At 43.1% G+C, this 13,296-nt stretch overlaps 1 protein-coding gene across 3 annotated transcripts in view; it reads left to right on the forward strand.

Annotated features, from left to right (window-relative positions):
• sfxn5a (sideroflexin 5a) overlaps positions 1-13,296 on the forward strand; it is a 102,569-nt gene that overhangs the window by 54,187 nt on the left and 35,086 nt on the right. For all 3 annotated transcript variants that reach the window (XM_034159976.1, XM_034159977.1, XM_034159978.1), the window contains 3 exons: positions 5,029-5,085; positions 5,194-5,259; positions 11,372-11,462. In XM_034159976.1, the coding sequence (XP_034015867.1) occupies positions 5,029-5,085; positions 5,194-5,259; positions 11,372-11,462 (214 nt within the window). The remainder of the gene's footprint in view (positions 1-5,028; positions 5,086-5,193; positions 5,260-11,371; positions 11,463-13,296) is intronic.

Below are 13,296 nucleotides of genomic sequence, written 5' to 3' on the forward strand. Positions count from 1 at the left end.
TACTGCTGGCCCACCACCACCAGAGGGCGCCCTGCCTGGAGTGCGGGCTCCAGGCACCAGAGGGCACTGCCGCCTTATGGGAGCAGCCGGGGTGACAGCTGTCACCCATCACTGGACACAGCTGTTCCACTCAGCACAGAGGTATATCAGGAGGACGGCGTCTCCACCTCAGTGCCGAGATATCGCCTAAGACTGAGGTAACATTCTCTGCATTCATATTCTGAACAACCAGCTAAAACTTGTTAAACCTTTTCAGGACTGTTGACTACTGGTAGCTACATTGCTTGGATAGTACTCACCTTCCTGCTATACATTGACAAGAGGTGGAGGCGGCTTCTCCCCTCTCCGTTACTGGGTGCTGTCGCATCCACACCTGTGTGTTGTTGCTCTCTCCCGCCAGCAGTACCGGATCCGACGAGCGGAGGCAGTGGCCACCTGGGAATTCGGGACTTGGCGTTCCAGTATTTCCAGGGTTCGGTGGCAGAGGAGATCTGGGTGGTTCCGGTTCGACTGAGACGGACGTCTCCTACCTTCGAGCCTGCCCACACGACACCAGCGGATTCGACCCCAAATTGTGATTGCTGTATTCATTGTGCTCGTTTCACAATAGTAAACCTTGTTATTCACCTTCCTCCATTGTCCGTTCATTGCGCCCCCTGTTGTGGGTCCGTGTTCCTACACTTTCACAACAAAAAGCATGGATTGCTGTTTCAAAGTGCTGCTGTGCAAGAAATGGCTTAACCCTAGCAAGCTGCCTTAAGTGAAAGAAACTCGATCTGACTACTGCACTAATTTGGTGATCCAGTTTAAAATCGTTGTCCATCTTAAAACCCAAGTTTGTGACAGTAGATTTTGAAAAGGCTGACAAAGGCCCCAGATCGACAAGTGAAGAAGAACCGGAGCTGCTAGGGCTAAAAACAATCACCTCGGTTTTCTTTTCATTGAAATTAAGAAGATTCAATGCCATCCAGGCTTTAACATCCTCAAGACAGGACAAGAGGGGCTTAAGAGAAGAGGCATCATTTTTCTTTAGAGGAGCATATAGCTGGCTGTCATCAGCATAGAAATGGAAGCTGATGCCATGCTTTCTGAGAATAGACCCCAGGGGAAACAAATACAGGGAGAAAAGTAGGGATCCAAGAACTGAACCCTGTGGGACCCCGTATAAAAGTGGAGCGGAGGAGGACTCACAAACCCCGAGGTCAACGCACATAGTCCTGCCAGTTAAGTAGGACCTGAACCAGTCCAGGGCACTACCACCAATGCCCACAAACTGCTGCAGATGATTTATCAGTGTGTTGTGGTCAACTGTATTAAAAGCAGCAGTCATGTCAAGCAGGACAAGAATGACATGGTTCCCGCTATTGTTTACCATTAAAATATCATTAAAAACCTTTAAATCTTATACATATCTGGAGAATACCATTTCTTTGTATAAATATTTGAAGCGGTTGATATCTATGCTGCCTCGTCACGGCTTGTAAAGTTCAGAGAGTCATTGTGTGTCCCAAAAAAAAAGAATTGCCAGGACTCGCATACTGAAACATTCCTTGTTTGTTGTTTCAGCTTTCTAACGCTCTATACAGCCATGGCAGACGTTTCATACATGAAAAACAATCACGCGCTTGATTTGTTTCATGGACATTACTGGTGGCTGCACTGGGACAAGTAATATAGGATGAGTATGTTTGCATAAAGTGTACATGACCATTATAATCAGATAACTTTTACTGATCAGATAACTGTAAAGCTGCATTTACACATAGGCAAGACGTGTTACGAATGTCATATTTGCATCATTCTTGGCACATTCCTGACATTCTTAACGTGACTTAATGCATCGGAATAGGTTTCGTAATAGTGCATGTTGGTGCGTAATATTCGTGATTTTCGTGGAGCATACTTTTGGATGTCAAAAAATCTTCCACAAATGTCACACACCACCCTCATTTCGCCTCATGTCGTGGAGGTCACAACTGAGCGTGTTGATCTGTCTTGATTAGTGGTGATCCTTAATAGAGACTGACAGTGTTCTTCTCTGACCTGCACACAATTAAACCCTGCTGCACCACATTCAGTTTCATTGCTGCAGCATGCTGAAGGACAGTGAAGCCAAGTCAGCTAAAAGTTTCCTTCCAGTGCTCATCAGCGTGGTCCTGCAGATGTTCCACCTGCTGCTGTGCCTGATGTTTGGGAAAATGTGTGAGACAAAAGCCGCGTGGAGCCACACATCTGGCTCTCTCAGTCTTCTCCTCGCTGCGCCACTCCATGGCACAGAGCCAAACTAAGCATGCAGTCACAAAGTTCTTCTGGTGTGGATTTTGAGGAGCAAACTGGAGCGATCTGAATTGTTCAGCAACTGATGGTTGGATGAATATGTGTGGAACATTATTCTTGACCGTGCGTAATGGTTCCTGATAATTCTCCAGCAACACCTGCCATTAATCGTAATGCGTGGTAACAGGCTGCAGCAGTTCCTGAGGACACCTGACGTTTCTGCCCCGAATCATCACATTCATGATCAGCAGCCAATAATGTATATTTTGTGGCATTTGTGACTTGCTGTCGTTATGTGTAAACACAGCTTAAGAATCTGATGTTACGAGCCCTGACGAGGCAGCAGTGCATCCCGCTGTGTGTTTGGAAATGTGAGTGCCGTTTGCGTTTCATGTACAGAGTGCATAAATCACCAAAGCATAAATAAAAATACTTAATTTACTTGTATTTAGAGTCAGTTTGGGTAAATCGTCGCACCTGTTTTGCCTCTGTGTGCACGCTCATTAATATATGTGTTCCACCTACCTATCGAAAGATGTTCTGGGTGCCAGACGTAACCGTTTCCACACGTATAATACCGTGCAGCACTGACCCAAACCCCTCGGTGGAAACGGGGCTGTCAGGACGGACAGGACGGATGAGTCACTGAGTGACCTATTTATCTGTTTAATCCACTCATTCCAACACATGTGATCCTTAGGAAACAGAAATCATTAAACTCCGCCTGCAACATTGTTTTAATAAAAGCCTGCAGCAAACACATGGAGCCAGCATAACTCCAGAAAGGAAGCACTTGCACAGAAATATGTCCGATCGCTAACCAAACAAATGGGGCTGTTAAGATAATGGTTCTCGCACTGATATCACTTCCTCGTTCTTCTCCAATGTCGTGACTCATCCGGAGGTTCTTGGTTTTTAGTGGAGTGCAACTCAAAATTTGAATATTTCTCTCTTCACTAACCACACACCGGGAAAGCATTCATTTCAAACTGTTATTTAATTTTAAATACTCAAAAAAACATTATATATCGTGTCACCTACACTTTAATCTCTGAACATGTGTGCATCTTTAGTGGCATTTAGGGAATAACCCTGTTGTGTCTGATGGTTTGTGGACATTCATGCTGGTTATACGGTCGCAAATTGAGCTTTAAAAAAGTAAAAAGGAGTTTTATGTTAAAACGGATATTTGCAACCGTATAACAGCATGAACATCTGCAAATCATCAGACACAAGGTGGTTATTCCCATTCTATTCAAATTCCATCATTTGCACTGTTTATTATTCTGTAGGTAATTTGGTCGGCAAGGCTTACCCTCAAGGTGAGGCAGCCTCACTCCGACAGTTTTCAGGGCACGGAGTAATCCATCAAATGATCAAATCCATCAAATGTGAAACGGTAATTCTGGATTAGAAATTACATCAATACTTTCGTACGGTAGCTTAAATTCACCCATTTCAGCGGTGGCCACGTCATCGGTACGCAAGTTTTTCTCGCTCTCAGCTAACAGCTCTAACAGCTAGCAGTGCGTGTGGCCAGTGTTCTGTTGAATTGTGCATCTCGTCGCATAAATCAACAGTTCCGCATCCCGACAATACTGTACATGCGTACGCAGTTGCATCCTCTGCGCAAAGAGGACAGGAATGATAATCAACAGGAATGACATCTCCTCAGAACACTGGTCAGGGCGCGGAGTAATACATCCAAATGTGAAACGGTCAAATATTTTGTCACCGTTACCCCGATATTATATGGTCTGAAATCTCACACGATTAACCAATCAGATTTGTGGAAAAAAATGTAATTGGATTAGAATATGAAATATTAAAAATCCTAAAATCTAAAACCTAAAATCTCTAAAATCACCTAAAATCTCACCGAATAACTTAAAACAAATGATGAATCATGTTTTGTTGTTTGTTTGGGGGTGGTTTTGTGGGTCCTCCTGCAGATTGTGGAACCTCTCACAATGCTCTTAAAGCTTCTACGAGTGGGCAGTGAGTACTTACATTTTATACACTTTCTTAATTTAAAAGGTTTTGAAAGAACAATTCTACAAACATTTTAGCATTTTGTCAACTTAAGGAGCATCAGCTTCTATGAGTACTTGCGTGTTGTCTGTAGGGATAACACCACAGGGCCCCACCAGTCTCCACTTTCTTCTGGTTACACACTCAGTAACTGTTTTTAAGATTTGTTGAAAAATTGCATGTGTAGTTTGTCATTTAATATCAAGAGGGTATTAAACAAACAGAGCTAATGGTAAAATACCAGTTTACAAAAACCCGCTCACCGAATGTTTAGCTTTTGATGGATAAAGATGTTGCTATAGTCCAATATATGAAAACATGAGTCTTGTGCAAACTTTGGCTTTCCTTTATTTGCATCAAATATGTTTGGCCTGTTAGGGAGGTGGAGATATTTAGCCTAAAACAGTTTGACAAAACAGTAGCAAAAGACAAAGTTAACATATTTAAAAATGTTTTACAGCCAGGATGAGGGGAGATGATGACAATCAACATCACCTGGGAAAGGAAGCTTGAGCTTTTACAGGATAATAGGGTCTATTTTCCAGACCTTACAAATGGTTCTGGTACTGGGCAAAAGCTGCCAGTTGTCTAATTGCTGTATGTTAAAGAGATCAAAGCATTTAAGCATTAAAAATGCTGAATGATGTCAACTGTGACCTTCTATACATCCCAGTCAGTGATTGTCTGTTCCATAAACAAATTTCATTTTATTTTTTACAGTGGTTAAACCAGAGCCACAATGCGTGTGTTAACTATTGCAACCGCAATGCTTCAAAGGTACGTGTGAGTGCTGAAATAGCCCGTTCCATTGAGTCAGGTGTGAGTTTGTACAACTGCTTTAATGTTTTTTTTTCTTTTTTTTCTTTTCTTTATGTCTTCTTCTAGCCAGCTCCGCTTGCCAAATTTGTGCAGGGCTATCTCGGGGCAGTGACGACTGCAGTCTCTATAGCGGTGAGTCTCATAAGGCATAAGCTTTGCAATAACCTCTTATAGAACACTCATTTTAACTTGTCACAGCGGGTGACGCGCGGGTGACAAATTACATTATTATAGTGCAGCATCAGTTATGCAGGTGTACCATTATGGATTGACAGCATGTACATTTTCAGGGCTCAGACATGAGAAGAAAGGAACGCAGCTTATAAAAGATGTATTTATTGTATCCTTGTCTTTCCTCCTATGTGATCTTAATATTTGTGGTGTAAATAAGGCCTCAGACTCAGACAACTTTATTGATCCCTAAAAGGGCAATTCATTTCACACCCAATTACCTCATATGAATGTACAGCAATTAATCCAAAATTATAACTAGTTGAACGTAATAATGGCCCACGTCAGAATTAAAACAACCGCACATATATATTTGATTCTTTATGTACGCTAAACTTTGAAACAGTTCGTCATCCGAATTGAGGAAATGTGAGAGTGGGGGGGCTGCAGCAACACATGGTCACGCAGCCAGCTTGGGGGGAATGGGGAGCTGCAGCAGCTAAAGCTGTGCTGCGCCCTGGAGGGGGAAGAGAGTGGCATGAGCAGGGGATGGGATGGGGTGGGGGATGGGGACAGGAACACAAAGGAGGGAAGGGGGTGGGAGCATGCGTATCAGTCACTGTCCATGTGTGAGTGGCAGATGAGTTAAGTTTATATCAGTTTCTGTCCGTGTGTGCTGGAGTTGCAAAAGATAAGAAGGCAGCCGAATGGTTCACCAAAGCCATAGAAATTCTTCTGGAGGAAAACAATGGGGCGTTTTGACCTTCAGAGGCTGATAAGCCTGCCATGTTTACGGTTGTGCAGTGAAAACACATTTGCAGCTCTCATGAACAACCAAATCCAATTTATGAATATTCCCTGGTCTCCGACATCTTCCTTTGCAAGGCATTCATTTGCTCCGAGATGTTATCCAACTTGTGCCTGAGTTCAAGGGTTAACGCAGTCTGAGGATGTATTGACGGACAGGTGAGGGGTCGTGGTTCTGGTGGCAGCTGTCTTGCCAGTTCTCCGGTAGGTCAGGGTAGCACATAAACCAATAAGTACCAGCCCTCCTACGATAAAACCAAATATAAATAAATCTTCGACGTCCTCCACAGAGAGTGGCACCAAGCATGTGACATGCCATTTCTCCCAGGCATCGAGAACGTAGCCCGCAGGGTAGGTTCCATCTGGGCACGCAGGGTCCCCCAGCCCTGATTTCCTTATTAAAAAATGGTGTCAGTAGCGTTCAGAGACCAGCTGATCAATTCCATGGTTAATCCAATATAGTTTGAAGAATTCACAGTCCGGTGAAGTAGGGACTTCGAAGGTTGGAGCAGAGATAGAGGAGCTTCTCGTTGCTGGTGAAATGAATTATGGTGCATTCATCTGATGACTAGACGGACATTTGCCCATGGAGAGTGAAAAGTTAACATCGATCAGCGCTGAGGTCTGCCAGAATCAGCAGGGGCTATGTTGATGTCAGTCAGACATCACTGATGTTTGTTGTGGTCCCTGAAAAACCCACTGAAAAACATGCTTAAAATCTTCAACAGTCATGATAAAATGCAGGCAAGAGTTGAGCATCCCTACCACTACGTACCTCTGCTAGTACATCATTACTGGTCCATTCACCTCCACCGGCCTGCGCTAGCCAACATGGGAGGCTTGACTGGATGCACCACCTCCTCTGGATCCCTTGGACATGAAGAAATATGATGAAATGTGAAAGAATATGTAGACCATCTCAGTGACGCAGCACTAGTAGCAAATGACGCATTCGCAGCGTTGCATCGAGTTTAAACAGGCTCTGTCACTTGACGTCTCTGATTTTGAGTTGATGATTAGCTACGCCAAACTACACTACTGCTCCACAGAGTGTGGTACCAATGCACCTGCCCTCTTGATGGCAAAAGTTGAACTGCGTCCCGTAGTAAGTCATTGAATCATCTGCAAACTTTGAGCTCTGCCACTACAACGTCGCCCTCCACTGAGCTATGTCAGCCTGTGTTGAAGACAAAAAAATTGTACCCTTGGAGGGACCTTTTCCAGCGTTTAACAGAGATTTTTGAGAATCTGCTACATTCTGAATTTGTCCAGAATAACACACTATGGAATGAGAGCAATCAGCAGCGCTTGTCCATGCTGTACATAATGGCACTTCTTCCTGAGTTGCACTATGTATCATGTGTCAGACAAAAATAAATAAATTAACAGCATGGCACAGATTTAGAAAGAAGTTGATGTGATGTTTGTTTTGCATTGTTTTAATCAACACATGGGACGGGACAGATTAGTACAATTTTGTGCTGAGCGATCGGGGGGGCTTGGTCAGACGAGTGACCAAGAAGCAGATGGTCACTCTGTCAGAGCTCCAGCATTCCTCTGTGGAGAGAATAGAACCTTCCAGAAGGAGGACCATCTCTGCAGCAATCCACCAATCTTAGTAAAAAGTGCATGGCAGCCCACCTGAAGTTTGCAAAAAGGCACCTGAAGGACTCTCAGACCATGAAAAACAAAATTCTCTAGTCTGATGAGACAAAGACCGAACTCTTTGGTGTGAATACCAGGTATCATGTTTGGAGCAAACTAGGCACCATCCCAACAGTGAAGCATGGTGGTGGCAGCATCATGCTGTGGGGATGTTTTTCAGATACAGGAACTGGGAGACAAGTCAGGATTGAGGGAAAGATGAATGCAGCAATGTACAGAGACATCTTGGATGAAAACCTGCTCCAGAGCGCTCTTGACCTCAGACTGGGGTGACAGTTCATCTTTCAACAGGACAATGCCTGTTGAAACCCTAATCACACAGCCAAGATATCAAAGTCCAGACCTGAATTGGATTGAACATCTCTGGAGAGATGTGAAAATAGCTGTAGTGTACCCCGATGCTCCCCATCCAAACTGATGGAGCTTGAGAGGTACTGCAAAGAAGAATGGGCAAAACTGCCCAAAGATAGGTGCATCAACCTTGTGGCATCATATTCAAGAAGAGTTGAGGCCAAACGTGCATCAACAAAGCATTGAGCAAAGGGTGTGAATACTTATGTCCATGATTTCTTTGCTTTTTTTTAATAAATGCATACATTTCCAAAAAATTTATAAAATAACTTTTTGAATGAAAAAAGTTAGGTTGTTTGTGAAGGCCACTCTAATATATATATATATATATATAATATAAAATGGCTGAGTGGATCCTTGTGATTTGATTAGTGCTTTGTCATGGATTAATTCATCCCATTTGTTTTGCATTGCATTCAGAGTGCGGCTTGGTTCCATTTAGAGTGCAAATTTGGTTCCATAAGTTTGGTACCATTGCACTCTCACGTGCACATGCACAGCCTCATGCACACACGCAAATGTGATCACGCATACACAAGTGCGCACGAGTATGCGTGCACACGCGAGCATGCTCATGCACGCACACCCACACGTGCATGTGCGCGCACGCACACACAGAACCAATCCACTGTGCTACCTGGAGGTTGTTAGCAGGAAGAGAGAACAACACGTGATTTTTTAAATTTATTTATTTATTTATTTTGCTGCACTGAGGACGTATAGTCTTATTTTTGTTGTTCACGCACGCACAAGCACCGACCAGGTTACGTGCGTGTGTGTGCGCGTGCGCAGGGGACACAGCTCTCCTGAGACATAATTTGAGCTAACTGACACTGCTAATTCTTGTAAGATACAGACACACACACACACACACACAAAACAAATCCACTGTGCTGCCTGTTAGCAGGAAGAGAAAGAAAACCTGGACTCATTTCTGACGTGACTTTTTTTGTTTTTGCTGCACTGAAGAGGTACAGCTGGACCAAGCCAGTGGCGTGTGCGCACGCACGGGGCAACGACATGATGATTTGATTGAGTTAACTGACGCTGCTACACACACACACACACACAAAATCCTCTCCCCTGTAAGCCGTCTGGATGCATGAAGAGCTGCTAACATGAAACGCTGATGTGATTTTTGGCTGAACTGAGGAACTACACAGTCTTTTTTTTTTTTTATGGAAGTCCGAAGTCAGTGCACAGCATCACTGGACTACACGTTACAGTGGAACACCAAAATGTAAGTCCCTTTTCTGTTGTTTATAAATTAATAAAATATCAAATGACAATGATCTATTTTAGCGGTTATATAAAACAAATAATTAATTAATTCTGTGAAAGCTGGAACATACCATTCAACTCTGCTTCACCTCGTTGAATGATATGTTCCAGCTTTCACCTCATGAAATATTCGTACCACTGAACTCATAAACATTCATTATTTGTATACTGTGTGGTGTGTGTATGTATAGTAGGGTGTGTGGTGGGTGTAACGACAGGCTGGAGAAATGAAGGCAGCATGAGATCAACAATTAAATACGAGGGCTGTCAATAAAGTAACGGTCCTTTTTATTTTTTTCAAAAACTATATGGATTTCATTCATATGTTTTTACGTCAGACATGCTGAACCCTCGTGCGCATGCGTGAGTTTTTCCACGCCTGTCGGTGACGTCATTCGCCTGTGAGCACTCCTTGTGGGAGGAGTCGTCCAGCCCCTCGTTGGAATTCCTTTGTCTGAGAAGTTGCTGAGAGACTGGCGCTTTGTTTGATCAAAATTTTTTCTAAACCTGTGAGGCACATCGAAGTGGACACGGTTCGAAAAATTAAGCTGGTTTTCGGTGAAAATTTTAACGACTGATGAGAGATTTTGAGGTGATACTGTCGCTTTAAGGACTTCCCACGGTGCGAGACGTCGCGCAGCGGTCCCAGGCGCCGTCGTCAGCCTGTTTCAAGCTGAAAACCTCCACATTTCAGGCTCTATTGATCCAGGACGTCGTGAGAGAACAGAGAAGTTTCAGAAGAAGTCAGTTTCAGCATTTTATCCGGATATTCCACTGTTAAAGGAGATTTTTTTAATGAAAGACGTGCGGACGGGTCCACGCGTCGGGACGCAGCCGGCGCGGTGCGGCGGCACAGGAAAAACACCTCCGTGTTGATAAGCATTTGTAAAATCCAGGCGGCTTTTGATGGCTTTCAGTGGAGTGAGTATCTGAGAAATTGTTTAACAGCTGGACATGTTCCAACTTGTCCTTAAGGCTTCCAACAGAGGTGTTTTTCCTGTGGCAGAGCATCGCGGCGGCTGCGAGCCGACGCTGCAATCCGCCCGCACTTCAGCCGTTAAAATTTTCACCGAAAACCAGCTTAATTTTTCGAACCGTGTCCACTTCGATGTGTCTCACAGGTTTAGAAAAAATTTTGATCAAACAAAGCGCCAGTCTCTCAGCAACTTCTCAGACAAAGGAATTCCAACGAGGGGCTGGATGACTCCTCCCACAAGGAGTGCTCACAGGCGAATGACGTCACCGACAGGCGTGGAAAAACTCACGCATGCGTACGAGGGTTCAAGCATGTCTGACGTAAAAACATATGAATGAAATCCATATAGTTTTTGAAAAAAATAAAAAGGACCTATACTTTATTGACAGACCTCGTATCTGCTCTGGTGACACCCCCCCTTGGCTGGGGTTAGCCGACGGCTAAATGGGCATGTTGGTGTGTTAGAGTGCACATAGCCTTTTATCTGCAGCTGTCTAGTGTCTTAAAATACATTTTAGTCAGGTGATTGTTTATGCATAGATCCAAATGATCTATTAAAATTCTTCTGTGTGTGTTCTACACTTATCTGTCATGAAAATGTGTTATTGCCATTTTCAAATTTTTAAATGAAAATAAGGTAAATTATGTAAATCCTGACATATCACTAACATTTTGAAGTTTTTATTTATTTTCATCTGATTGGATGCAGTCTGTTATGAGTCTGGTAGTATTAATATGCAGTTGTTGTAAATGATTGTCTTATGTAGTGAAAAATGGAATTTTTGGCCTACTGGGCACATAATTATTTCTGTAAACTAGCAGGTAACAAAAGCACAACTGCGTACTACAAATTACAGATGGCATGGTGTTTGGCAGCATGTGTGCTGGTTGTGGAATCGTAACTGAATTTGTGATTGGTCTGTGTCAGGGTAGGGTGTTTGTTTTTTTTCTTTCACCATTCTGAAATAATGCAGCTATGGTCCTTTCCTTTAGGTGGGTTTGAATGTGTTAATCCAGAAAGCCAACCACTTCAGCCCTGCAACCAAGCTTTTGGTGCAGAGATTCATTCCATTCCCAGCAGTGGGTAAGTTTAGAAACATCAAGTGGATATTTTGCACGGTAAGGATTTGATTTCAGTGTAGACTAAAATGACCTTTGAATCTACCAACCATCACCTTGTTCAGGATGGATGTTTCCTCTTTACAAAAATGCACTAGGAAATGCTGCAGCTTACATCCTGTGAATCTCAAACCGCACTAAGCAACAAGAGATGGTACCGGGGATGGATGTGTAGTTCAAATTAGTTTTTTTTAATACAGATGGTGTGGAATACTTCCAAATAGACATGGTTGTGTAGGTACAGAGGGCTGTAGTATTGAGGAAGGAGATGCAAGTGAAGTGATTTTTGGTGTGTTAAGAGATTAAAACCCCAATTCCAATGAAGTTGGGATGTTGTGTAAAATGTAAATACAGAATACAATGATTTGCAAATCCTCTTCAACCTATATTCAGTTGAATACACCACAAAGACAAGATGTTTAATGTTCAAACTGATAGACTTTTTTGTTTTTGTGCAAATATTTGCTCATTTTGAGATGGATTCCTGCAACACATTTAAAAAAAGTTAGGATGGGGCAACAAAAGACTGGGAAAGTTGATGAATGCTCAAAGAACACCTAATTGGAAACAAGTGAGTGTCATGATTGGGTATAAAAAAGCATCCCCAAAAGGCTCAGCCATTCACAAGCAGAGATGGGGTGAGGATCACCACTTTGTGAACAACTGCGTGAAAAAAATAGTCCAGCAGTTTAAGAAGAATGTTTCTCAATGTTCAGTTGCAAGGAATTTAGGGATTCCTTCATCTACAGTCCATAATATAATCAGAAGATTCAAAGAATCTGAAGAACTTTCTACATGTAAGCAGCAAGGCCGAAAACCAACATTGAATGCCCGTGACCTTCGATCCCTCAGGCGGCACTGCATTAAAAACTGACATCATTGTGTAAAGGATCTTGCGGCTTGGGCTCAGGAACACTTCAGATAACCATTGTCAGTTAACACAGTTTGTCACTACACCTACAAGTGCAAGTTAAAACTCTGCCATGCAAAGCGAAAGCCATACATCAACAGCATCCAGAAACACCACCGCCTTCTCTGGGCCCAAGCTTATTTGATATGGCAGACGCGAAGTGAAAAAGTGTGTCATCGTCTGATGAGTCCACATTTCAAATTGTTTTTGGGAATCATGGATGTTGTGTCCTCCGGACAAAAGAGGAAAAAGACCATCCAGATTGTTGCCAGTGCAAAGTTCAAAAGCTGGCATCTCTGATGGTATGGGGGTGTGTTAGTGCCCATGGCATGGACAACTTACACATTGTGATGGCACCATCAATGCTGAAAGGTACATCCAGGTTTTGGAGCAACACATGCTGCCATCCAAGCAACGTCTTTTTCAGGGACGTCCCTGCTTATTTCAGCAAGACAGCGCCAAGCCACGTTCTGCACGTGTTACAACAGCGTGGATTCGTAGTAAAAGAGTGCGGGTACTAGACTGGCCTGCCTGCAGTCCAGACCTGTCGCCCATTGAAAATGTGTGGCGCATTATGAAGCACAAAATACGACAACGAAGACCCCGGACTGTTGAACAACTGAAGTTGTACATCAAGCAAAAATGGGAAAGAATTCCACCTACAAAGCTTCAACAATTAGTGCCCTCAGTTCCCAAACATTTATTGAGTGTTTTTAGAAGGAAAGGTGATGTAACACAGTGGTAAACATACCACTGTCCCAGCTTTTTTGAAATGTGTTGCAGGCATCCATTTCAAAATGAGCAAATATTTGCACAAAAGCAATAAAGTTTATCGGTTTGAACATTACATATCTTGTCTTTGTGGTGTATTCAACTGAATATAGGTTGA

The sequence above is a fragment of the Thalassophryne amazonica genome, chromosome 19, assembly GCF_902500255.1.
Source record: "Thalassophryne amazonica chromosome 19, fThaAma1.1, whole genome shotgun sequence".
In the NCBI taxonomy this organism is placed as follows: Eukaryota; Metazoa; Chordata; class Actinopteri; order Batrachoidiformes; family Batrachoididae; genus Thalassophryne; species Thalassophryne amazonica.